This window comes from Eulemur rufifrons, chromosome 9, assembly GCF_041146395.1.
Source record: "Eulemur rufifrons isolate Redbay chromosome 9, OSU_ERuf_1, whole genome shotgun sequence".
Classification (NCBI taxonomy): Eukaryota; Metazoa; Chordata; class Mammalia; order Primates; family Lemuridae; genus Eulemur; species Eulemur rufifrons.
In genome coordinates this window covers 49,973,480-49,999,536 of record NC_090991.1, presented here as the reverse complement: position 1 = coordinate 49,999,536, position 26,057 = coordinate 49,973,480, and the positions used below count along the sequence as shown (strand labels likewise).

At 57.7% G+C, this 26,057-nt stretch overlaps 1 protein-coding gene across 1 annotated transcript in view; it reads left to right on the top strand.

The window, feature by feature from the left end:
• SDK2 (sidekick cell adhesion molecule 2) overlaps nt 1–20,669 on the top strand; it is a 236,487-nt gene extending 215,818 nt beyond the window's left edge. The window contains exons 39-45 of the mRNA XM_069483167.1: nt 427–588; nt 3,182–3,307; nt 7,288–7,452; nt 9,039–9,179; nt 9,452–9,590; nt 11,016–11,142; nt 20,298–20,669. Coding sequence (XP_069339268.1) covers nt 427–588; nt 3,182–3,307; nt 7,288–7,452; nt 9,039–9,179; nt 9,452–9,590; nt 11,016–11,142; nt 20,298–20,651 — 1,214 coding nt within the window. The 3' untranslated portion in view covers nt 20,652–20,669. The remainder of the gene's footprint in view (nt 1–426; nt 589–3,181; nt 3,308–7,287; nt 7,453–9,038; nt 9,180–9,451; nt 9,591–11,015; nt 11,143–20,297) is intronic.
• The last annotated feature ends 5,388 nt before the right edge of the window (nt 20,670–26,057 follow it).

Genomic DNA, 26,057 nt, shown 5'->3' with positions numbered 1-26,057 from the left:
GCAGGCCGCGCTGGGGTTGGGGCCCAGGTGTTGGAGCTGGTCGCAAGCGTGTCCCCTCCAACTCTAACTTTTGGTACCTTTATGGCAACACAGCCTGAAATCTTATCCTTAGAATTCTAGTTCTGTGGGATGTTATGTAGGGGAATAAAAACGGGAGTGAAATATATCTGGGTTACGTTAAACAGGATGCTGAGTGTTTTTTTCCTCCAGATGCTAAAGGATCCAGGGCTTGTTCCAGAGACACATAAAACACGTAGCTTTTCTCAAACTTACTTAACCATGGAGCCCTTTTCCTGAGAACAGCCCGCAGGACCGTTGTCCAAGAAACACCGCGTGGGCAGCGTTGCCGTGTGGGCTAGGGTGGTGTTTCGGCCTAGGGGTCTCATGGGGCGAGCCCTGCAGCCCCCGCGTGCTCTGCCCCCCCAGGAGTCAGCAAGATCGTGACGGTGGACGTGAAGGGGAGCAACCCTCTGTGGCTGAAGGTGAAGGACCTGGCGGAGGGGATGACCTACAGGTTCCGCATCCGGGCCAAGACCTTCACCTACGGGCCGGAGATCGAAGCCAACGTCACCACAGGCCCAGGAGAAGGTAGGAGAGTGACCGTTCACACATCACACTAAATTGTTCAGCCCTGCCTCCCCCCCAAGTCAGAAGGGCCCCTGATATCAAGAGCTGTGCTGGAGCCTGGGGACCCAGAGTGGGGGGCGGGGCTCGCTCTTTCTCCCTGGTCCCTGGGGGTCCCTCCCTCCCCCTCACTCCCCACACTCCGGCGTCTCTACTTTGGTTAATGGCATCGGTGTCCTCGGGTTCCTCAAGCCACAGACCCCAGAAGAGCCCCTCCCCTCAGGCCCAGTACCCTGGGCCTGACCTGGCAGCTGCACCCACTCCTTGCTGGTGGTCCCTCCCCCGAGTCGTGCTACCCCATCGCCTCCATCCAGGAGGGACGCAGCTGCAAGCCCCCTGCCTCTGCCCTGGTCAGAGCCATCTTCCCACCCCCTGCAGTGTTTCCCTGAGCAGGTGAGCACGGTGCGGGAGAGTCACCCTCAGCTCTCGCTAAAATCACCTTCCCAGGGTGCCTGCAAAGAGATGCTCATCCCCGGGGCTGAGGTGGGCCCAGCAACCTGCACTGACCCCAAAAACCCCTGGAGGTTCCCACGAAAGTGGTACCTTGAGGAACCCTTGATGGGGCAGCAGCCTCTCCAGGGCCAGGCCCATGCCCCCCCGCCTCACCACTAGCCCCCCATAGATGCCCCCTGAGCTTCCTTCACCTCCTCCTTTAACCCCACCCCCTTCCCAGGCCACACTGCTGCCTCCCTCCCTAAGCAAGGACACAGCCCCTCCCAACATCCCCTAAAATCTGTCTCCTCCTCCACCCCCCACAGCCAGGAGTGGATGGAGGCCCCTGGGGGGTTCAGGGTCTGGGAGCCTGCCCTCCTGCCCCTCCTGCCTGTCACTGCCCTGCGGGTGTCACTGCTGGTGGCTCAGGCCGGCCACTCTTCACTTTCCCTTTCTGTCTGGTCACTTTCTACTCCTCACAGTCCTGTTCTGCAAGGAAGGGGCAGGGCTCCCTAGAACAAAGCCTGCAGGAGGAAGCTGCCCGGGAGGGAGCCGCTCCCACAAGACATACACACACACACACACACACACACACACGCACGCACGCACAGGCCCTGCCCCAGCCCAAGCTGCTCTCACCTGAGCCGGCTTCCTGGGAAGCAAAGGCAGGAAGCTGGAGGGAGGGCCGAGCAGCTCAGGGACAGGAGAGGGCTGTTCTGACCTGAGCCTTGAAGTGTCCCAGGTTGGGGGTGAGATAGGGGTGTGGGGGAGGGAACGGGGTACAGGGGAGAAGGTGGAGGGTTCTCTAGAGTGAAGGGGTCTGCAGGAGAGAACATGAAGCCAGGTAGTGGCTAGACTCACTGGAAGCTTCTGGTGCAGGAGGAGATGATGGCTCCTACCCCAGCCCTGATTGCCGTTCTGTGCAGACTGAGAATGGGGGTCCTGGGGCCGGCTCACCCTCCACACCTGCTCAGGCTGTGTCCGCCACTGCTCCTGCCCTGGGGCTGCAGGCAGGATGCCATTCAGGGAAGGAAGGAAGGAAATGAGGCCCCCAAGGCCATGGGTCGGGACTGGGCGCAGGGCCGGGCAGGGCTGCGGGCTGTGTGGGTGGATCTGGGCCTCCTGTCCGGCCCGCGGGCTCCCTGGGCCCTGGAGGAGCTTCATTGTGGGGCTGGACTCAGCTCTCTTCCCAGCAGGCGTCCACAGAGGCCACTTGGCCAGCCTGTCACCCACCCGCTTTGCACCTGCCTGTCCCCTCATCCCCTAAGCATGCAGGAAGCACCTACTGTGTGCCAGGCTCTGGAGATGCAGAGCTCCCCATCTGGGGGGATGGGCCTCTGGACAGGCACCCCCAAAAGAAGAAGGGGCTCGGGCCCCTTGTATTATAGACAGACACCTGGCTTATTCCTCCTACTGCAGAAGTCACCCCCTCTCCTGCTCTGGCTTCTACAACGTGCCGGGCTGCTGCCCTGGTGACCTTCGTGCCAGGAGAGCCGGCAGGGAGCCCAGTCCTTCCTCCCCTCCTAGCAGCAGAAGCCCAAGCCCTCCCGGGCCCAGCCCTCTTCTCCTCGCCTAGTCTAATGGCAAATGCCACTGGGGAAGGGGGATTTCAGGCAGGAGGTGGGGAAGACATCACTGTCCCACACCAGGGGAGAGGTTGGGGGCTCTTCAGCCCCCCTAAGCCACCCCCTTCCTCTCACAGGCCCCTCCACCATCATCAAAGTACCTCTGCTGTCCCCATGACACAGCCCTTTGAACCTTATCTTCCAAAAGGCCCTTACAGATGGGGAAACTGAGGCACTGGAGGGCTATGTGAATTGATCGAAGTCACCCATCTAATAAGTTCTGGGCTAGAACTGAAAGCCCAGGTCTCCTGACTCTGCTCCAGGGAACTTTCTGGATCATCCCCTACGCCTTCTGCCCTGGGGTCTGGAGTGTGGGGTGGGAGGTGGCCAGGAGGCCACAGCCCCTGCTGGCAGGCCCAGCCTCGGCACTCGCAGGGCTTCCCTGAGGCTCGTTGGCCGGGTTGGTCTGGTGGCTCAGTCCTCCTCTTTGAGCCCAAGCTGACCGGCAGTGGTGACTGCGGTTTCCATACGTCCCCTTGTCCTCTGTGTGCCGTTTGCAGGTGCCCCGGGGCCTCCTGGAGTGCCCGTCATCGTGCGGTACAGCTCGGCCATCGCCATCCACTGGTCCAGCGGAGACCCCGGCAAAGGGCCCATCACCCGCTACGTCATAGAGGCCAGGCCTTCAGGTGCGTCCCGCCCCTCCGGCCCCACCCCGCCAGGCCCAGACTCCACAGTTCGTTCTTCCCTCCTCTATGGGTCCCTCCCCCGAGGCACTTGTGTCTGTCTGTCCTCTGCCTGGGAAAGCACCGGTGCCTCGGTGCCTCGGCAGGTGCCCCTAGCCGGGTGCTGTTGGAGAGTGGAAACCGCAGGCGCTTCCTCAGAGCTGCACTCTAGGTTAGGGAGCACCCAGGGGCCCCCCAAGAACGGCTCTTAGTGCCAGTGAGGACCTGCTTGGGCCGAGGACTATTCGAGGAGCCAGAGGAGCGAGCCCCGGGCTATCTCGGGTTAAACTGCACCCTCCACACGGCCTCCTCGACCTCTGCCCCAGAACGAAGGAGACCCCAGCTGCCTCCTCGAGCCCGATCTCTGCCATCAAGGCTGTCTCGGCTGCTCCTGGAACTGTGCCAGCCTCTCCCGTCAAGCCTGAAATCGAATCACAAGAACTTCCAAAGCCATCAGCAGACGAGCGCCTGATAAGTCGCTGTGGGCCACCTCCACTGCTCCTGTTTCACTGTCCTGACACCCGCTTCCCGCTCCGCACCTCGCGGGAGCCCCGGCCCTGCCAGCTCCCGTTGCTAGGTTTCCGAGGTAATCGCAGGTGCCAGAGCCAGCGAGCCAGAGGCCAGTTCTTTGTACGCCGGGATCCGTGCTCAGATGATTGAAATGGAGAGAGAAAAAGGCTCTGTGGCTCCAGCCCGAATAGCCAATAATGACCATAATGGGAAGCAGTTGAGCATATCAGCAGCTCGTCCATCTAACGGGGATATTAAAACATCCCAGAGACAAATCTTTAATGCCTCAGGGTAGCTGGGTGCTCAGCACTCCATGGCAAAGAGTTAATAATTCTAGTGGTTCCCGGAAGCCACACCACCCGCTCCTTGCCTTCATCTTATGCTAATAATCGCAGTTGCAAGGAGCTAATACACCTGGCCGCTGAGGTCTCCCTGTCGCCAGAGGATGCACGCGGGGCTGGCTGCCTCCCCACTCCAGATGGTCCCTCCCTGGCCCTGCAGTGCTGGCTGCCGAGCTTGCCACCGCGTGCTGCTCCCAGCCAGGGCCTGCACCTGTTTATTCCACCCAAGTGGCCGGCCAGGGTGCCGGGCTGTGGAATGTTGGCCCTGCACTTGGGCCCTGTTGATTTCCCAGTGTTCCCTGGGAGGCCCAGCGTGGGACTCTGGTGTTCTAAGTTTGGGGGCTGTGACTTGGCCACAGGTGGAATCAGGACTGAGGGTAAAAGGAAGGACCGAGCCAGGACCCCACGAGGGGCCGGGACTCAGAGCAGGGCCAGAGAGCTGGGGACAGGGTCAGAAACCAGGTGAGGGAAGGAGAGTGGGTAGGGGCATGGGGTTCATCCCTGAGACTATTTGAGAGCAGTGTGCGGTCACAGGGTTGGGGGGTGTCTCCTCCCCTCTGCCCCCGCCCCTGCCGTCTTCAGGGTGAAAGAGCTCCTGTCCCATGCATGCCTCCCCGGCATGGCCATGCTTCCTGCTGCACAGGATAACTAAACACGCCACTTTCCACAAGCCAGAGAGCTGCCAGGCCCTGCAGGCCCAGGGAGAGATTCACTCGGGATTTACAAGCCCAGGGAACGGGTCCTGCGCAGCAGCCAGCTCCCGGGGCTGCAGGCCAGAGCCACAGCGTGACATTCCAGCAGCTTCTGGCCCAGCCTGGTTGCCTCGTGTCTGCGTGAGGCTAGCAGCAGGCAGGAGGCCCAGCTTCTGGAAGGCAGCAGCAGGGCCCTCGACGAGCTGCGCCCATCCGGCAAATGCAGATCCGGCTCCCAGCTGCGCACAGCACCCGCCCTGGGCACCTGGACGAAGTTCAGTGCCGGGAGTCCAGCCAGCTCTGCCACTCGTGGTGGTGCGAGGTGTGGCCTTGGGAAGAGGAAGTCAGCTCTCTCTGAGCCTCGGTGTCCTCACCTGCAAAATGGGGACACTTCCTCCCTCTCACCATTGCTGTGGACATGAAAAGCAAAGTGTGTAGACCTGGGATGCTTGGCAAAGGAGCAGGTGCCAGCTATGGTCACCGTCATCGTCATCATCATTATGAGTGTTACTCAGAGACGGGTGAGAGAATTCAAAGTCCCTGGACTTGCACCCCAGCACGTAAATCCCAAAGCGTGAAGCACCGAACTGGGTGCGTATGCTGCGAAAAGGCCAGGGAAGAAAGGTTTCCATTCATTCATTCCATAGACACTTGGAAGGTGTCTGTGCTAGGTGCGGGGCTAATAAAGCAAGTCAAGTACGATCCTTGCCCCGGAGGGATTTCTCAGCCTCGCAGGAGAGAGAGGGAGAGAAAGAGAAAGACAGACATTAAACAAGAAGGTGTGATGTGTATGAGGCAGATGCTCAAAAACAAATATGATCAACAGTGAGGTCAAAGCTTTGGAGCCCCCGTGAGGACGGCTCTGAATGCAGACAGGGCCCTCACGGCCTTCCCCAAAGAGAAGGGGTCTACACTGGAGTGGGGAGGTGGCCCCTCAGCAGATCCCACCACACTCTCAGTCCAAAATTCAAGAAGGATGGTGGGGCGGCCATGGCACCTCCACCAGAGTGGACTTACACGGCCGGGTCTGTGAAAAAGCGTGGTGAGGAAAACAAGTAAACCCACCAGCCCTAGGAAGGGGCCGTGCTGGAGCCAGGGACCGAGCCTCCGGCCCCGAGAGCAGCTATGACAGAGGGTCCAGAGCGGGCGAGAAGAAGGTGCTGCAGGAGGGCGAAGCCGGAGGTGCTTGCAGGGGGGCTGCTGGGGACGGCGAGGGGTCCTTCGCTCCCAGTGGCAGCAGCCTGGAGGACCCCCTGGCTGCAGGAGAAGGCTGTGGAGGGAGGACCTGTGAGCATGGCCCACCGACGTCCTTCCTCCGTGGAGAGATGCTCTGGCCAGGGCCCACGCGGCTTGACATGGCACTAGCACTGTGGGGGGACTCACCCTCTCTCAAACCCTGGTGGCCCGACACAGAGCATCTGGCCAGGCCCCCTCTGGCCGCCCCACCTACCTACTGGCTATCACTGGGCGGTGGCGGATGCCTGCCACTTCTGCTACTCCTTTCCAACGGCATGAGAGTGAATTCTGTCCCACAGGGCAAGGCCCAGAGAGCCAGGGACAAAGGGAGGCCTGAAGGACACTCAGGAACTCAAGGGATGGGGTGACTGGGGCAACATGGGGTGGAGGACAGCCTGGAGACTCCCCCCGCCTTCTGTGGTCCCTCTTTTTCCTCTGATCTCTGCGCCTAAGAGAGGAGGCGGCTGAGGATGGCCCCGTCAAATCCAGGCAACTTGACCAAACCGTCGGGCAACCCAGCTCTTCCCTGCAGCTGTTATTGAAAAGAAAAAGAGAAGTTCTCTTGTTTGTCTGATGCCACCACTGCACAGGTTTTGAATAGAAAAGGGGGTTGCAGCTACTCGGGAGGCTGAGGCAGGAGGATCGCTTGAGCCCGGGAGTTTGAGGTTGCTGTGAGCTAGGCTGACGCCACAGCCCTCTAGCCCGGGCAACAGAGTGAGACTCCGTCTCAAAAAAAAGAAAGAAAAGTGGGTTAGAAAAACAGGGGCCCGGCTGAGTAAAGGAGGGTGTTCCCGTGTGATGAGATCGAAGGCAGCCACTTAAAGTCATGTTTACGAACCGTTTTAACGACCCGAGGATGGCGTGTGTAGAGTCTGCCCGCGCAAGTGCTAACGTGCTGAGCCTGTTTCTCTGGACAGTGGGATCGGGCTGGTTGTGACAGTACTTTCTGCATAGTACATAGTTTTTAATGGGTTACAGATGTCTTACTAAAAGGAATAAAAGACGTCCTTTTAAAAACCATGGGCTGAGGACCACGCACCGTGGGTCAGTGTTGAGCAGGGCGGTCAGGCAGGCCCGGCCCCGGGGAGCACGGTCAGGACTGGGCTGGGAGTGGGATTCTGGGCCGCCCTCACCTCACGGGGGCTCCCTCTCTGTGCCCCTGCAGACGAGGGGCTGTGGGACGTCCTCATCAAAGACATCCCCAAGGAGGTGAGCTCCTACACGTTCAGCATGGACATCCTGAAGCCGGGCGTGAGCTACGACTTCCGGGTCATCGCGGTCAACGACTACGGCTTCGGCACCCCCAGCAGCCCCTCCCAGTCTGTGCCAGGTACTGGCCCGTGGGGTGGGGGGCCTCGGCAGAGCCTGGTGACAGAGGCTGGGCGTCCAAGACCAGGTCAGCCCTCAACTCCAGAGGGAGCTGGGGCCTTGGATCTCCTGGGCTCCCTTTCAAGGGCCCCAGAAGCCCTGGGTAGGGGCAGAGCAGTGGGCCAAGATGTGAGCTTCCGTGAGCTCATTGCCTGGGGGATTCAAGGGTGCCAGGCCATAAACTGTGTTTCCATGGAAACTGCCCTCCAAAGATGACAGGTTGGCAGCCTGTGGAGCTGCAGCTGACACAGGCAGGCCTTAGCCCCACTGGGCAGTGCCCAGGTTGGGCAGGGCCACCCCACTCCCCTTTTCCTCTCCTCATTCTTCTTCATGTCCCAGAGCACACCAGGGACTCCAGTATCTAAACCCCGCCAGGTGCAGTGGCTCACGCCTGTAATCCTAGCACTCTGGGAGGCCGAGGTGGGAGGATCGCTTGAGGTCAGGAGTTTGAGACCAGCCTGAGCAAGAGCGAGACCCCCGTCTCTACTAAAAATAGAAAGAAATTAGCTGCACAACTAAAAATATATAGAAAAAAATTAGCCCGGCATGGTGGCGCATGCGTATAGTCCCAGCTACTCGAGAGGTTAAGGCAGAAGAATTGCTTGAGCCCAGGAGTTTGAGGTTGCTGTGATCTAGGCTGACGCCACGGCACTCCAGCCTGGGCAACAGAGCAAGACTCTGTCTCAAAAAAAAAATAAAAAATTTAAAAAATTTTAAAAAGTATCTAAACCCATGACCCCAAATCTAACCACTGACCCCTTTGAATGCTAAAGCCCCTTCCCCCAAGGCAGAAGCACAGCTCAGAATTTCTGCTCACCGGTGAATTTCCAGGGTCCTGGCCTCCTCCCTCCCCCTACACACGTCTTCCTTTGCCCAGATTGATAGAACCAAATCATGGGACAGAACCGCTTCGAGACGGAAAGGGAAGAGCCCACCCCGGTCAAGGACAACATGGCTAGCTCTGGCTGGGTGCGGAAAGCACAGTAACGCGGTCTTGGAAGATGGGGAGCTGTACGTGGAAGAGGCATTCTAAAGACCTCTTCCCGTCCATCCTCCCAGCTGCCTGGCTTCTGCCACCAGGAAAAAAGTCCGTCCAAACTGAACCTTGGGCAAAGCTCTCCTGGCCTCCTGCAGGCGAGAGAGGCACATTTCCCCACACAAAGTTAGGTTTACCTGTCAAGATAGCCCCTAGGCAAGGACAAGAAAAGAAAGGAAAGTAGCCAGCACACTGCCACTCCCCCTACACCACCGCCTGTGTCCTTGGCAGACATCATTAATCAACCCCAGCACTCTTTCCCAGTGAGTGGGAAGGCAAGCCCAGAACCCATCTCATATCAGCCCTCCCGGCAGTCCTCCACCCGCTGGCCAGAGCGGGGACTGAGACGAAAACATCCTCACCAGGCCTGTCTTAGGTTCTCCCTCGTTCAGAGGGCACAGACGCTGCCTCCCCGGGAACTGCATGAGCCGTGGAAGGGTCCCTGCCAGAGCGGGAGGCTGGGAGGCAGGAGGGGGCTGAGCACCCTCAGCCTGACGCCACCTATGTTCCAGCCCAGAAAGCCAACCCCTTCTATGAGGAGTGGTGGTTCTTGGTGGTCATTGCCCTGGTCGGCCTCATCTTCATCCTGCTTCTGGTCTTTGTGCTCATCATCCGCGGCCAGAGCAAGAAGTACGCCAAGAAGACAGACTCGGGTAAGGGGGCCGGCACCGAGCCCGGTTGGCTTTACTTGACTTTCACGTGTCTGCCTCCCTTTTGTCCAGGGCAGGGGGTGGCAGGCCTGTCCTCTCGGCGGTGCACCTGCTGGTGTGCCAGGTGGGGCAGCCTCGGCTCCCACACACAATCCCAGTGTCTCATGGGGGTCTCAGGTCTAGCAGGAGAAAGTGGGGGTGGCCCAGCCAGGTCGGGGGTGGGGGGTGGGAGAGAGGAGGCCATGCAGTCTAAGGGGCGTCACTTTCCCCCGCAGGGAACAGCGCCAAGTCTGGAGCCCTGGGCCACGGGGAGATGATGAGCTTGGACGAAAGCAGCTTCCCTGCCCTGGAACTCAACAACCGGCGGCTGTCTGTGAAGAACTCCTTCTGCCGAAAGAACGGCCTGTACACCAGGTAATGGGCCATCTATGTGGGGGGCCGGAGGGTGGGCGCTCGGGGGCCGGGCGGGAGGGCCCCGCAGTGCCCGGGTGTGGCCAGCTCCAGGGAGGGCCACAGAGCGGACAGCACCTGCTTGGTCCTATCCTGTCCTGGGAAGCAGCATTCACGCTCTGGGACTGGGAATGGTCGTCGTGAGACACAGCAGGGCCCAGCAGCACAGCCGGGGCTTCTACCTGCCCCACCAGGCCCAGCCGCAGCCTGGGGCCAGGACACTGCAGGGAGGTGGCTACTGAGGGTTCCTGCCAATGGCAGCAGAATGCAAATAACTGGCCAGATTTTTTAAACCAGCCCACTGCTGTTTGGAGCCGGCTGCTCTGGAACTGACCCGCAAGTAGTCACTTGCCCCAAAGGCCAGACAGGCCCCGCCAGGGCAGACTGGGGAAGCACACCTGAGTGACAGAGCAGGAGCACCCCAATACTGCCGTGCCCCAGCCAGCCTCCCCCTGTCCTGGAAACCCCCACCCTGGTTCCTTATTCTAGCTGTTAGAGGACCGTCTCCGTGACGGAAGGACGGGGCTGGCAGTGTGTTCCCAGCTCCTACTCGCTCCTGACTTGTCTCTGACCCCAGCCCCCTCCTGTGCCCCCTCCCTGTGGCCACTGGGCTGTGCATTTCCAAGGTCGGGGGGCGCCCGCCTGGGTCTACCCGGGCCTCCCTGGACAAGACGTGGCAGTTTTCTGCTCCCCTGAGCTGGGGGGAGGTTGGCCGGAGGGGCGCCTGTCTCGGCCTCAGCCCTGTTGACATTCCCAGCAGGCAGGGGAGTCAAGCCGCCCTCAGGGGAGCTCACAAAGCTTCTCTCTGTCTCCATCTTGGAGGGACCAAGCGACGTGTGTGTTCATCAGGAGGACAGAGGGAGGGGCTCGCCGGCCAGAGCGGCGGACCTCTCATCCCCCGCCAAGTCCAGCCTTCCAAAGAAAGAGCCGTTGGAGGCTGCCAGGGCAGGCCCAGCCCAGCCCAGCATGGCCACGGCAGCCCCGCCAGGCTGGCTCCAGGGCCCTGCCGAATGTAACAAGGGGCATTTCACCGGTGGCCGCCCCCACTGTGCCCCTCCTGGCCTCTCCCATCCCCAGTGCGTGGCACACACACCCAGGCCTCCATGTGTCCCTGTGCCACTGTGTGTACACGGAAATGCCATTTGCACCAAACCAGCCCCAGGCTTGGAGTCCTGAACCCAGCCACGGACATTCCCCTACCCCCAGAGTTAGCCAGGCACCCTGCTTTTCCCTCCTCATCCTCCTCCAGGCTCCTGTACCCAAGGCCCAGTCTCTGGAGAGTGGACGCAGGAAGGAGGAGGAACACAGGGTGGAGGGGCTGTGGTCTCCCGGCAGGGGTGCTGCTCTGAGCGAGGCCATCTCTCAGCCTCACTCCCCTGCTCTCTCCAGGTCCCCGCCCCGGCCCAGCCCGGGCAGCCTCCACTACTCCGATGAGGATGTCACCAAGTACAATGACCTCATCCCCGCAGAGAGCAGCAGCCTGACCGAGAAGCCCTCAGAAATCTCCGACTCTCAGGTGAGGCGAGGAGGGCCAGGTGCCCTGGAGAGGGGAGGGGAGCGGCCACCTCCCCGGGTAGGGCAGTGAAGGGAGAAGACTTGAGTGCCACTGGGGCGTCCTTCCTCCCTTTCCTGTATGGGCCATGAAGACTCACGGGCCCAGAATCTACCCCAAAGTCATATGTGGGTCATCTGCCACCTCCTGAGTTCTGTTCAGAGTCTGCACCCAGTGCTAATGGGGTCCCTGGAACCTTCGTCATACGAGGTCCCCCAACAGCATGGTCCTCTAGACTTGCAGGTGTCACCTACGTGCTCAGTGACTCCGTAGGCCTTGCCTGCAGGGAAGCGTGCTGAGGCTGCAGAGAGGGTGACTCCGAGGAGAAGGGTGACAGGCAGGCCTGCACTGCCAGCCTGGAGAAATGTGCCCCTTAACCACTCAGGATCAGAGTGGGCCCCAGGAATGAGGGCTGGCTGCCCCAGAGCCCTGAGGGTGGAAAGCAGTGTAGACTAGTGAGGCATTAAGTTTCATAGGTTCAGACCTGAGTTTGAGCCCTGGCTTTGCTGCCTGTGAGCTGGGCACCCCAGGTGGCCAACCTCTGAGCGCCAGTTTCTCCATGTGTAGAACGGGGAGGGACTGTGACACTCTCTCATGGGCTGTGGGGACATCTACTGAGATGAGGCACAGAAGAGCTCTGCACACGGCAACCGTGCAATGAATGTCAGCTTTTACACTGGGAGAGGGACGGTGTCTCTGGAAGACACGGAGCTGCCATTAGGTGGGTCACTCGGGGACACTCTGTCCCAGGCCGTGGGGAGAGGCGTTGAGCGCATTCCAGCCATGCGATGTTGCAGCTTCCCACCCCAGGCCCCTCAGCCTCGGCCAAGCCTGGTGGTTGCCGAGGAAGGGGCCACGAAAGGCCACTGTGTCCCATGCCCTGGACCTTTCTGCCCAGTCCCGGGAGAGGAAGCAGAGGAAGAGGTGCCAGCGGGGAGCAGGGCTGGTGGCCGGGCCGGAGGTGCCAGGAAGCCTGCGATCCGCACAGGCCCGTGGACTGAGGGCCTCCCACTCGCTCCTGTTTTGTGCAGCTCCAGGGTTACTGGGGGGCTTGGCAGAGCTGGGAAGGCTGGACCTAACCCCCCAGCTCAAAGCTGGCAGGGACAGAGACCCCAATGTAGCCTGGCTTACTCGGGGCTCAACGGGGGACAGAGCTGCGCTGAGCTCATGTGATCCAGGTCATGACATCTTCTCGGGGGTATTTAGCTCTTTGCAGCCTCAGGAATATTGGGGACTCACAAGGCCACCCACAGGGGCCTGTGTCCTTTCCCTGAGGTGTGATTTTTTTTCTTTCCCCCAAAGATGGCAACCAGCATTTAGACTGTAGACACTCCAGGTAGAATTCAGAAAGATAAAGAAACTCCCTCTGCCGATGGGGCTGTGACACTGTGACACACCTCCTCTGTCTATGCAGAGTGGCGGCCAGTGGGAGGGACGTCCCGTGTGACGCTGTCGGGCAGCTCTGGACCCTGGCCTTGCAGAGCACACTGTTATTCCACCCTCACTGGCTGGGCGCTGACCTTTCGGGGAATGAGCCCTCTGAGTTTAGAAGACACTGCCCAGGTGTCCCACAAGCTTGCTGTCGCCATCCCTGCATGAATCTGGAGGACCCTTGCAGGGATGCAGAATCGTCCCTTGGCCATGTGGCCATGCCAGGGCCCCCCAGCCTTGACAGAGTTGCTGGTAGCAGAGTCCCTGTGCTGCAGAGCAGCCTGCTGCAGAAGCCACCCCCAGGGCGGGCAGAGTCACCTGGAATCCCCCCTTCTCGGCCCCCAGTCCGACTTGTTCAGAACAAGCCCATCACTTGGGCACTGTTTCCATAGCAACCTGGAACAGTCACTCCGTGGAGCACATGCCCTAGAGGGAGGAGGCTTCCCAGGTTCCAGAAGGCTGCTGTCACAGCAGAATGCTCAAGCCCCGTTGGGGGGACAGTTGACCACCACCTAGGTGCTAGAGGCGTTCGGAATGGCTCAGGGTTTGAGTCAGGGCCTGGCTGGGTTGGGTTGGGCTTATTTACTCTGAAAGCCAAGTTCTGCCAAGGCAGGAACTTGCGACGTTTTTGATCACTGTTGCATCTGCAGCGTCTTGGACAGTACCTGGTACCTGGGCACTCTGTATAAACAGCTGTCAAAAGAATGCCGTGTCATTGGGAAAGCAAGTCAACCAGAACAACTGGAGACCAGGTATAGGTTCCCAGGGTAGAGACAAAGATTCATGGCTGTGAAGTTCCCATTCCTTCCTGACCAACACCCAGACTCGCACATTCAGAGAAGCTGGCCCCTTCAAAGCAACACAACAACCGCCCATCCCCCAGGGGCTGCGCTGGGCATCTCGCAAGCCTCACCTGGGTTTATCATCAAAGCGACCCCCTGAGGCAGGTGTTAGCATTGTCTTTTTTTATACAGATGGGGAAACTGAGGCTCAGAGAGGTTAAGTGAGTCGGCTCGGCTCCAAAGGACAGAACGTATGAGCCTGAGATCGCAGCTCCGAGTTTCAGAGCCAGACCTTGCTCATAGGCCTTCTGACCGCAGTTGGCTGGGCCCCTGGGTTCCACCCTGTCCCAGAGCCACCCTCGGGCCAGTCATGTCACCCTCACTGGAGACCTTTGTGGAAAAGCCTTCAGAACCTGCTGTTGAGACACTCAAGAGGGCCAAACACTCAGTTCACTCCTGTAATTTGATGCACTTGACAAGTAAAAAAAAAAAAAAATTCCAACCCATCCTCAAAGAACAAAGACACTCAGAGGAAAGTGCTGCAGGCACTAGAGTTGTTCCCCAAGCAGCTGTGGACCCTGAGGTCACTGGATGACTGTCCAGCCTTCCCCGAGGGCTGCTTTGAAGGAGAGACGCTCATTTGAAAAGATGTTGTCGTGGTTGGGCACCAGTGCCCTGGGCTTGGATCCCAGCGCTGCCCCTTAGTGATTCTACCCAAGAGGGTCCATCAGGGCCCCTTGTCCACAGGACACGGCCTGTCCGGAAGCTGGTATGGGGAGGACGTTAACGGAGATGAGGTCAAGCCTGTGCAGTGCCAGCTCGTCACAGGGCTCTGGAAAAGGTGTCCAGGACCATTTGGGTCTGTTCACTCCAGAATTGTTTTTAAAAATCAGGCACTTGGCTTTAGGGTCACCATAGGCAGTCTAGGTCCCAGGAGGCTGTCGCCAGGGCACTGGCTTGTTCAGAGACGGAAGAGCCCAGGAAGACGCTGAGAAAGTTTGTCATGGGAAGGCTTCGGCCACCCGGGCCCCCCCATCCCGGGCACTGGTATCCTGTGCCCACTGTGAGATGCTAAATTGCTTCCATGCCTGCTGGCAAATAGCCACCACCCCTAAGTGTCACCAAGAGTCCCCAGGGGGCTGCTCCATGATTCCATGATGGCAGGGCTGTGCCACTCGGCTGCCACTCTGTCCGGGGATGCTGAGCAGCCCCCGTTGTGGCTCCCACCTGGGGCTGACAGTGCTGCTCGCTGGGAGGTGCCCTGCCTGTGACAGTACATGCAAGGGCCCGCCCCTAAGGCTCAGCAACCACTCGGGCTTGGGCCCCTGGGTTTCAGCGGCTCAAGAGAACGGCTGCTACCTTTCTGAAGGCTCCCTTCCCCCAGGTCTTCTGAGAGCGAGTTCTGCCCACGCCAGCCTGGTTTCCATCCCACGTCAGACCACCCACAACGCACGGTCCAAAACTGGCAGAAATCTGCCCAGCCGTTTCCCTGTGATTTGGTAACAAGAAGTCCATCTGACCTATAAACAAACACACATGCTACAGTGCGAGAAAGGCCGCAGTTCAGTGTGGGTGAGGGGCTAGTGGAGATGGGCTGGTTCCCCAGAGAGGGCACAGGGTGGGGTCGGGGCTGTGCCTCAAGGGGTGCAGAGGGGCACCCGGCAGAGGACAGGGTGCACCCCCAGACTGGAGATTTAAAGAGCCTGTGGCTTGTTTGATGGAACTTGTAAAACTGCAGTATGGCTGCATTCCAACTCCATTTTCAAAATAAGAGCCCAAGTTTGGTAGAAAAAAATATGTATTTATTTAGCACACAAATCTCAGCGGAAAAGGAAATTCCAAGCCAGTGGCACACAGCTTCTAATCTCGACCTTCAGTTCTTCACCGTATCATGGACGGTCCCTTTAAGCACATTATAATAGAATTAAGCTTATGTCAGAAAGTAAGAAGAAAATATATAGGTCGCATCATATTTTCGATACTATTTGTTGGGCTCTCAGTCCTAACAATGAGCATTTGTGGAGTGCTTTCTAGGAGCCAGAAGGGACTCGAAGGATTGCTCGTGAATGTCACCACTACAGTCTCAGCTCGCAGGAGGCAGGGGTGGTGTTAGGGCCGTTTTGAGGTAAAGACGATGAGGTGGAGTGAGTCAGGGAGCCCCTCACCCTGCTGTTACCTCTGCCCTGCACACCTGCACAGGTGAGGCGCCGTGTGGCACCTGGAAGGAGTGAGTGCTGGTTTGGCTGTCCGTGGAGCTCATTCATTCATTCCTCGGTGCATTTACTCAACAGCTATTTGTTCCGCACCCAGTAAACAGCCAGGATTTACACATGGTGGCTACAGTAGTGGGCAGGACAGACGCTTATGAATGTTCCATCATAGTGGGTTGTGATGTACTCGGGAAGACCGCCTGTGTGTACATAATCACGTTTTCGGTTCTCATGAAAATATTATGGAACCACAAGAACTTCAGGGAGAAAGTGGTGAACAAAAGTCTTTCTGTTTCCTGGGGTGCAGGGGCAGAGAAAGCAGTGTGAGGAAACCCGGGGGAAGGGCCACTCCACCAGGGTCTCAGGGAGGGCTGCCTGGAGGAGGTGGCATTTATTTGAGCTGCGCCTCAAAGCGTGAACAGGACCAGGTCATGCATAGAAGGGGGGAGCAGCGTGGGTTCGAGGATGGCTGCAGTGGTGGTCATATTCCGTCATCGCCCTTTGCTGAGTGGCCCTGACATTTTAACTGTGTGTGCTGCTTGTCCGTCAGGTGGGGCCATGCATCTCAGAGACTCAGCTGAGGCCTCACTTCCTGCCTCTCTGTACCCCGACCCACACAGACCCTGGCAGCCCAGGCTTGTGCCAAACGCGAAACACGCTCCAGGGCAGAGAGAGTCCAGGGAGAGGGAGGCACAGCTACATATCAGGCGCCTGCCATGTGCTCAGTATGTTCTCATGTAACATCAAACCACCCTGCCATGCAAGTGGGACAATCCCCATTTAACAGATGGGAAAACTGAGGCTTGGAAATGTCAAGAAGCATGCTCTGGTCGCAGAGCTCAGAAGCATAGGCAGCTGGGATGGCACAGGGGGAGACTGAAAGAGAGAGGCCTCCACTGCCTCCAGCCCCACCCAGGGACCTCCCAAGAAGCTCCTGACCGCAGACATCTCTGACAGCTGAGGGACGGTCACTTTACCTATGAGGGCGTAAGTAGCACACATGACGTTGTGTCTGAGCTGACATTTTTCAAAGGACATTTCTAGGAGATTTCTACTGTTGGGAGCCCAGGGCCCCGACAAAATTGTGTCTCGAGGGGGTATCCAAGGAGGTTCTTCAGGGACACCCAGGGGACACTTAGCACGTCACCCCCACCCCACCTCTACTCCGGAGGAGGCTGCAGCCCCTGCAGGAGAGGCCCCGGCGGGCTCGAGGCTAAGGGTGCCCGAGGTCACAGGCCGGAGCACTGCGCACAGACAAGCTGCGGCTTCAGGCTAGAATCCGGCAGAAGAGCCGGTGGGACCATGGGTGTGGGAGGGGGCTCCGGCTTGCAGGCTCCAAAAGAGTTGCGCAGGGTGACTTCTCTGTCATCTGGGGCAACACACCCCTCCCACACTTCACCAGATTCAACAAGATGAGGGTCCCTGCCCGTTGCCTGCTGGGTCTGAGACAGGATCCTTAGGGCTAGCGAGGAACAAAAACGTGAAAGGGCTTGGCTTTGCTCCTTGTTCTCTCCGGGGTCCTCCTTCCTTCTGGCCCCCTCCCTCGGCCGTCCCCAGGCCTGGAGAGTCTGTGCTCCCCCTCCCCAGACCCTGGTAATTGCTGATTGAGTGGCTTTGAGGGGCTAAGAGACCGGGGAGCTGAAGCAGTGGCTTGATTGCCTGGCAGCCTGGCGGCGGCCCCTGAAAAGCCCCCTTTGTGCTGGGCCGGTTCCTGGGAAGCTGCATTCAATTACGGAGGCCCCTGAGAGTTGAAAGCTGCAATAGGAGCCCCTGGTCCCCCCTCACTTTCTTTCTTCTCACCCTACCCCCGCCCAGAAAAGAAACAGATGTTCACAGAGAGGGAGGCGGGAGCAGCAGTCGGGATGCAAAGAACCCCCTCCCTGGACTTTGGAGAGCTGGGGGGAGGGGGCAGACCAGACTCTCCCTGCCCAGCCCCCTCCTGCAGCAGGACTCTGTTTGGCTCAGAGCTCCTCCTCCTCCTCCTGCCTTCCATCCTATGCGGATGCTGCCCACAGACTGCCTGGCACCCAGCAGGTGCTCAGCAGAGAGCTGGTGGCCCAGAGGCCACTCCCCACCCTTCTTCCAAACCAGACATACCCCACTCTTGGAGTGGGGGTGTGGGGGCAGGAGCTGAACCTTCTTCTCCCTTTCCAGCTGCCTGAGCGCTGAGTCAGCCCCTCGGCTGGGCTCCCGGCCCCTCCGATCCCTCCCAGGGGGGCTTTGAGGCTTCTCACGCCATCTCTTCCCCCTCCTGCGGAGGCCCACCCTCACTCTCTGCCTAGTAATACCTGTACAGCAGTCTCTCGTGTATTAGCTCATTCCACCCCGTGAACTGTGGAGATCTGCCCACTTAACAGACAAGGACACTGAGGCTGAGGGAGCCTGAGTGGTGGCTCCAAGCACCCTGCCAGTAGGAGCCAGAGTGGGGACTTCATCCTGCCACCATCCCTTCTCACCCTGGCTCCTGCAAGATGGGAGCCCCCGTGACCTGGGGGCTCCTCTCCAAGGCTGGGGCCTGGGGCCAGCCAAAATTCTAGAACCTCTGGGGATGATGCGAGCAACTACTCAGGCCAGTTAGTGGGTAGAGAGACCTAAGCTACAGAGAAAACTCCGGTGCGTCTCTCTGGCCCCCAAAACCCACAGACCCCGAGCCTCTCGGGTCTTCCAGCCTCCCGCTGCCGACGGCTCCCACGGCAGGCCAGCCCCCCCCTGCTGCAGGTCCGGTGCCCGCCCCTCGGCATATGGAGCCCGCTTTGTTCTCCTGGGCCGGCAGCTGGGCAGTGGGCACAGAAAGGGGCCTGTATTGTGCCGCATTGCGTCATGGCGAGAAGGCCGAGGGACTTTCCATTGTCCTGGACAGCCAGCTCTGGCCGCCAAGAGGATTGAGGTGGGGGTGGGGGTGTCTGCTGGGGGCTGGTAAGGAGAGTGGCTGGGGTTGTGGAGGGGTGAGGAGAGGGAGGGAAGCAGCCAGAGGACATAAATTAGCAGATCTAGCATTTACTTCCCACCGGGAGGGCAGGGAGCTCTGGTTCCCATCCTGTGGGCTCCAGGCAGGAGTGGGGGGGCACGGAGTGCCCTGGGCTTTGGAAAGTTGGGCAGATCTGAGTTCAAGCCCAGCTAGATCATTTCCTTGGGCAAAACCCTCCCCGTCTCTGCACTGGTGTTCTCAGCACTGGGGCCGCAGCAGCAGGGCACTAGCACTCAGGTAGCAATAGCAGCCGCGGCACAAAGGTGTGCAAAGTAAACAGGGTCATGCCAGTCAGCGCTTCATGCTGTCTGGCAGGGCACCTGCTCCGGTGACGGGCACCATTATGGTTCGATGCGTGGTAGCTGTGTCTCCCCAGGGTCCCGACGTCATGAAAGACTCTGAGTTCCTGAGAACGAGTTGTGCCTTCCTCTTCCCAGAGCTCAGAGCCTTTGGGCAAGGTCGGCACTCCACGTTCTCTGCCTGCAAAGCAGGACGCGGCTGAGCATCCCAGACTCATTCGTCCTGGACAGGCTGGGTCTCCTTGCCACTGTGCTCCTCCCGTGGCACATGTTCCCCCCGGCAGGGGCATCAGCAGGGCAAGGGCTGGAAGCCTGGGTGGGGTCCTCCGAGCCGCGTTTCACTGAGCATGTGCCGTTCACTAAAATCCGAGCACTTCTCTTCCAGAGAGTTCTGAGGGCGGCCCCATCTGTTGTCTTATTAATTCTCAAAACATTGCTGGGAGCTCGGGGTGGGGGAGGGGGTGTGTGTGTGATATTTTTAGCTCCACAATTCAGATTTTACTTTGCAACCCAGATTGACTCTTGTCACAGGCTAATGTCCCCCACAGGCAGATGAAGTCTGTGCCTAGGACACCAAAGTATCAAAAAAAATGTTAAGAGTAATGTAATATTTTATATTTCCCCCCAAAAAAAGCTTCGAGATTATCATCGCATGAAAATTCAGAACTTCTGTTGATATTTTTCTCATGCTTATTTTATAACTGAGTGTTGCTTTTATTTTGGAATGCACATGGGTGGGCACCAGCACGTTGTCACCGACCGGCGTCTCTAAAAGCCTTTATTCTGGGGCTGGCTTTGTCCTCCAAGCCAGAGGCTGCACCGAGGTCATGGGTGAACTTTGGAAACATTCCCCTACGTCAGAGAAGCCAGGCACAAAAGGCCACATATTGTATGATTTCACTTATACGAAATATCCGGACTAGATAAATGCCTGGAGAGAGAAGAGAGATCAGAGGTTGCTGGGAAGATGGGACAAGGGAGGCGACAGGGAGGGACTGATTCACGAGGTTTTACTCTGGGGTGGTGAAATGGTGTGGAACTAGGTAGACATCGTGATGGTTGCATGACGTTGCAGATGTCCTAGACGCCACTGAGTCATACACTTGTTTAATACGGTTCACTCTGTGTTACGTGAATGTCGCCTCAGTTGAAAACAAAGGTTAGAACTCAGGTCTTCTGACTCACCTGCCGGCTCTGTGCCAACACTGTAGCAGACACTTCACGTCCAGGGTCTGCTCCGAAGGAGGCATAACATGGCATAAAAGGGGCTTATTCCCTCCTGGCAGTGAGGGGGTCAAGACGCTAGCAGCCCAAGTCTTGAAAGAGGCAGGGTAGGGGTTCGAACCAGAGTGCTCTGGGCCTTCAGCCCTGAGGCCGATGACCCGTCCCCGTGGGGCCACTGACGAACCCTGATTCTCTGTCCTCCCAGGGAAGCGACAGCGAGTATGAGGTCGACTCAAGCCACCAGAAGGCCCACTCTTTTGTCAACCACTACATCAGCGACCCCACGTATTACAACTCGTGGCGGCGTCAGCAGAAAGGCATCTCGCGGGCCCAGGCGTACAGCTACACGGAGAGCGACCCGGGCGAGCCGGACCACGCCACCATCGCCAACAGCAACAGCACCCAGCAGGGCAGCCTCTTCCGGCCCAAAGCCAGCCGGACTCCAACGCCCCAGAACCCCCCGAACCCCCCGAGTCAGCAGAGCACCCTCTACCGTCCCCCCAGCAGCCTCGCTCCTGGTTCCCGGGCTCCCATAGCAGGATTTTCATCATTTGTTTGACAACAGAAGAGGAAAAAGAAAGAAAAGATGAAAGAAAAATGGCACCAAACTCCTCCTTCACCCCTCCTTCCACCGCCTGCCAGAAAACAAAAACACCAAGAAACCACGTCAACTTTTCACCTCCCGGGTTTATTTGTGCAGAGATTCCAGGGCCAGCAAAGCCAGCGTTGAGAAGGGGGGAGAAAACCAGGAAGGACGTGTGCGGCCGGCAATTCTTCCACGTGAGATCGTGGGGCTCCCTGCTCCTCCGGGAATTGCACGGAGGAAGTGGCCATGTCCCTGCCGCAGGGGACACAGAGTGGGTTGGGCCCCTGGAGAGAGGCGGAGAGAAGGCAAAGGACTGGAGGCCTATCAGGCAGGCAGGGGTGAGGGAAGAAGAAGCTTCTGGATGTCCAGCCAGCTGCCCTCTTCGGGCATGTGCCGACGCCGGGCCGCTGCTGGTTGCTCCTCTGCAGAAGGGAGGGGTGTCCCCAGGGGCAGAGCCTGCGTTGTCTCTGTGCTCCCCCTCTCCCTCCCTGGCAGGCGTCGGATGGCCTTGCCCGAACACCTGCCCTGCCTCAGCAGCCTCTGCTGCCCACCTCCCTTGCCCAGCTTCTCCACCAAGCATTTGGTTTATTTAGAAAAAGGAAAAGAAAAAAAAAAACCTAAAGGGTGAGAATTTGCTTAGCTACTTCCTTGCTCCTGCATATTTTTTTTAAAATTGAGACTCCAAGGAAGAGGGCCCCGAGGGCTGGGGGAGAGTCCCCCCAGCTGAACCCTGCCTCCTTTTGCTGGAATTCACTTTCCTGAGCACGGACAAGGAGAGGTGAAGTGCGGGGAGCAGCGGTGTAAGGAGGAGGCTCGGACACCATGGGGTACGGGGTGTGATGCGTGGCGGGCAGTCAGGAGGATAAGAACGAGGCTGTGACTGTTCTTTCTTCCAATCCAGGTACCACCTTCCCCACCCTTAAAGGAGAAGGAAAATGGGAACTGCTGAAGCAAGGAATTCAGCTGGGCTTGGGTGGGGGGCGAGGTGGGGTGAGGAACCTCCATCTGGGCAGACGTCACTGTCCCCTGGATAGGTACCTTCCTGCCAGCGCGCGCACACACACACACACACACACACACACGCACACGCACACCCCTCCCGTGCATTTGCAAGGGGAAGGGTCTGAGGATCCTCTCCAAAAGAATCCCCTCTGGGTCCTCCTGGGGACACAGCACACTCACTTTCAGATCTGTGTCCCTCTCGCTCTGAACCCGCAGCCTCCTAAGCACAGAGGCACAAGAGCCCGGGGGTGGCCCATGTCCCCGGTGCAGAGGCTGGCGCACCCAGAGTTTGCCCCGCGTGCCTAGTGCCTGGTTTACGACGAGTCAAAAAATGCTCCAACCCCCAGGAACGTCTTCCAGGCTGTACTCAGCCTGGCCAGGGCTGCGGGCACAGAGGGGCTGGTCAGGAAGCCCACTCCCAACTGGACGCAGCATTCAAGATGCGCGGCCAGGCCGGCCAGCAGGGGCAGGTCAGATGGGACCAAGGGACAAGAATAGCTGATGGGAGGGAAAGCTTTTACACACACAATTGGCTCCAAGGAATGTTCTTTAAAAAGCCGCTTCTGGTGGCCTGGATCTTCCCATCCGCTTGGTACTTCTGGACACAGGGTTGGGGAGGAGCCTTTCTGTCTTATCCCCTGGGCGGTCCGAGGCCCCTGTGCAACCCTGGCCAGCCCTGGGAAGTTGGCCTGAGGCCCACCCCACCGCTGGGGACGGGTGGGAGACGCACGGCTCCCTAGGGGGGCCCAGCACAGGCCCTCCTGGCCCCACAGAGAGGAGGTGACGCCCTGTTTTGTGGGTGAGGAGAGTCAGGGGAGGTCTGAGTGGGAGATTTCAGAAGCAGACCAAGGGAAAGGAGAGCCTGTATCTCCAACACACACACACACACACACACACACTCGCGCGCGTGCGCGCGCGCACACACACACACACCTACCTGGCCACACATCGATCGCTGTGCTCATGGTGATTGGGGAGGGATGTCAGTGTCTGGGCCTGAGGAAAGGGTGCACCCAGCTGTGGGCTTTTCCCAACACACTTGACCCCTGGGAAATGTGGACGGGGAGGTGTTGGAAGGCCGCTCCGCAGACAGGCTGACCCAGCCCCAGGGTCCAATCAGTCGTTTCTCCACTCAGGGGGTCTTGGAAGGGACGCTCTCCCCCAGTGGAGGACAAAGGGCAGAGGTTTTGCTCCTGCAGGAAATAGAGTGTTTAGGGGCCCCCAGACTCGTCCGCTGGACACCCCGCCCCCGCTCCCGCCAGCCCCCACCCCGCCCCTCTGCAGCATCTGGCGTCTCCATAGCAGCACATCTGCAGCTGCCCACCTGTGAGCACCCTGCTGCGCTTTCTTTTCTCTCCTCTCATCTTTTATTTTTTAACAACTTCACCCTTTTCCCTATGTGCTGAGTGTTTAACCATTTAAGGAAGTTCCCAGTTTGCATTAGGGGATTATTTTATCCCAGCCCAGTGAGGGATTTTTTGGGGGAGGAAGCAAGGGTGAGTAAAAACATTGTGTATGTGTGTATAAATTACACATGAGGCCAATTTTCCTTTGCCTTTAATGAATCACCTGGTGCACTAAGATATTCCTTCTCCCTCTCCCCACACGCTCCTTCGCACCCACGCCAGCGCGTACGTGCACACGCAGGGTCGTGCCTGTGCTCATGCACGTGCACACACAGATATGCACGGAACACACGTAGCTATGTGTGTTAGCAAAGAGGCTCTCGCAGCTCCCTCTGACGGTGCAAGCTGTGTCTCCCCTTGAGGCACGGGTGGCCTGAGTCACTTGCCCCTGGGGTGTGGCTGGGCTCTGTTGCCTGAGAGGGTGAGGACTCTGTGCAGAGCGGAACTCTTAGGCGAGCCCATGAGGTCAGGCTGGGCCCAAGGTGAAAGTCCCACCCTTAGTCAATGCCCACCCATCTGCCTCTGCCGCCCCCGCCACATCGCCACCCAGGTCTCCCGCTGCGGGACTCTAGAATTTTTAAGAAGACATCTCTTTGCCCTTGTTTACATATCTGTTGGGGCAGTGGAGGCTCCCAACCCTCCTCCCAGACACCTGGCCACATTAGAAAGGGGAGGTGGGCACTGTGCCTGGGTAACAGGGAGCCTTCCTGGCCTTTGATTTCCTGAGCCAACGATGCCAGGGCCTCTGCGCGTGTGACTCCACCACAACCAGGTTCACACCAGGACACACCTGGCCGCCTTGGCATTGCCTCGCTGTGCCCTAAGGGACTCTCCCGGTGTTGCACCCAGGAGCCCAGACCGGGCACACCGGGGCTGCTCTCTCCCCCTCCTGGCTGTGCCTCCGGAGTTTGCATCAGCTGCCTACCCGGACTGCCAAGACAAACCAAAAAGATGCCGTGGGCTCCGGAAACACCTTGCTCCTAGGGCTCCAGGGAGTTCGCAGACCCAGGCTGCCTCCCCGTCCTCTCCCCCACCAACTCCCACCCCAAACCTGCCACTGCCGTGATTCAGAGGAAACAAGGACACAGCAGGGGCTGCCCCGCCCAGCGCACGCTGCCTTGAGGCCTTCTGTCACTGCCCACACCTCCCTGGGCAGTGCTTCTAAAGGTGCCAGAGCCTCGCCACGGTGTCACTCTGGCTGGGCAGGGGCTTCCCTCACCTTCCCAGAGTGCACGTCTGACGGTGCCTAGGCTGGGCGAGGGGCTCGTGGGCAGGAGGTGGAGGAGGAAGACGGAACCGCCGCCTGCTCCCAGTGCCTGTGGGGTCCCGTGCGGGGGCGCCCGCGGGCACGCGCACACAGCACCCCTGGCCACCACCCTGGGCACAGGTGACACCTTGGGACCACCTCCCCTTCTCTTTGTTTCCGTAAGAATAACCAAAAGCATTTAAATGTGTTACCTTTCTTCCCCCACATAGACTCCAAAAACAAAAAATCAACACAAATCTTTATTTTTGATTTAAAAGATATAACAAAAAATTATGGGGAGAGTATTCATTATGGCAGGTGTCTATCTGTAAGAAAAAAATATATATCTATATGTCATATAGCTCGTTAGCAGGTTTATTTTTTAAATGGAAAGTAAGAAGGAAATTGATTTGAGATATATACCACGAGAAGTCCCATGTCCTGTCAAACTGTCAGTATTTTATAAATAAACTTTTTTTTTGGAGTTTTGAAGCAACATTCATTCTTTTTCTCCCTGGAAGGTGAAGGGGGACACCTGTCCCGCTATCAAACCCCGGCAATCCCTTCCCCACACGGCCGCTTTTAGCCAACCTGTCTGCTCTCTGAACTCACAGGTGAGTGGACGTCCGTGCCTTCAAGTGAAACATACGAGTCTATTTATTTTAAACTTTAGGATAAGAGTTTCTCAGATGCATGATGCAAATGATAGTGATAATAATACTAATACTAATAATAGCAATAGCTAACACTTACGTGGCATTCACTCTGTTCTAATCCCTTTACTTTTATTAACTTATGGAATCTTTGTGACGAACTCCTAGGAGGGAACCCAGAGCAGAGAGGGTTTAAGTGACTTGCCCTCCGGAAGTGGTGGAGACAGGTTTTATGCTTAAGGAGTCTGGCTCTAGAGACAGTCGCTGCCTGTCTGATACTTCAAGGCCAGCTCCTTGACCACTCTTACGTTAATTTCTACAAAGCCAGCATCTTGATGCCACCAGAAACACTATGTTTTCCTGTGGCCCTAACCCAGTTAATCTACCCAGGGTTAGAGCTAAGCCTTGGATTACTGAATTTATGAATACAGTGGTGTTGCATTATGCCACCTTTATCTGACATAAATTAAGTCATATGGACTCAAATAAGAGAGAGTGAAGGAGAAATAATTTTAATAGTGCATGTAATGCCATTCAATAAATAAATTTATTAGGCATAACCTACATTATTATATAATGCACATGAGACATTTATTCATACAAAGCGTGCTCAACTGATCAAAACACAGTTAAAGCAGGGAATTTATATACTTTATATATATACTTTAAATACTTTATTTTTACTTAAAACACACAAATGTAAATTCATTTGCCAATCTGATGTTGGGCCATTGCATTATTCTTTTTTTGAGAATGGGCTCAAAGTATGGAGTTCTTATTATTGTCTGTCTTGCATAAATCACACCCATAATGCAGCATCAGTGCTTTCCATTTTCTGTTTGTTTGTTTGTTTATTTATTTATTGTAGAGATGGGGTCTCGCTACATTGCCCAGGCTGGTCTCAAACTCCTGATTTCCAGCGACCCTCCTGCCTTGGCCTCCCAAAGTGCTAGGATTACAGGCGTGAGCCACCCTGGGCCTGGCCTGTCTCTTTAAAGTAAAGCAAGGACATGTAGAAATTATAGATTCATATAACAGCAGAACCTTGAATATTATCTTTTCCTAATATTTT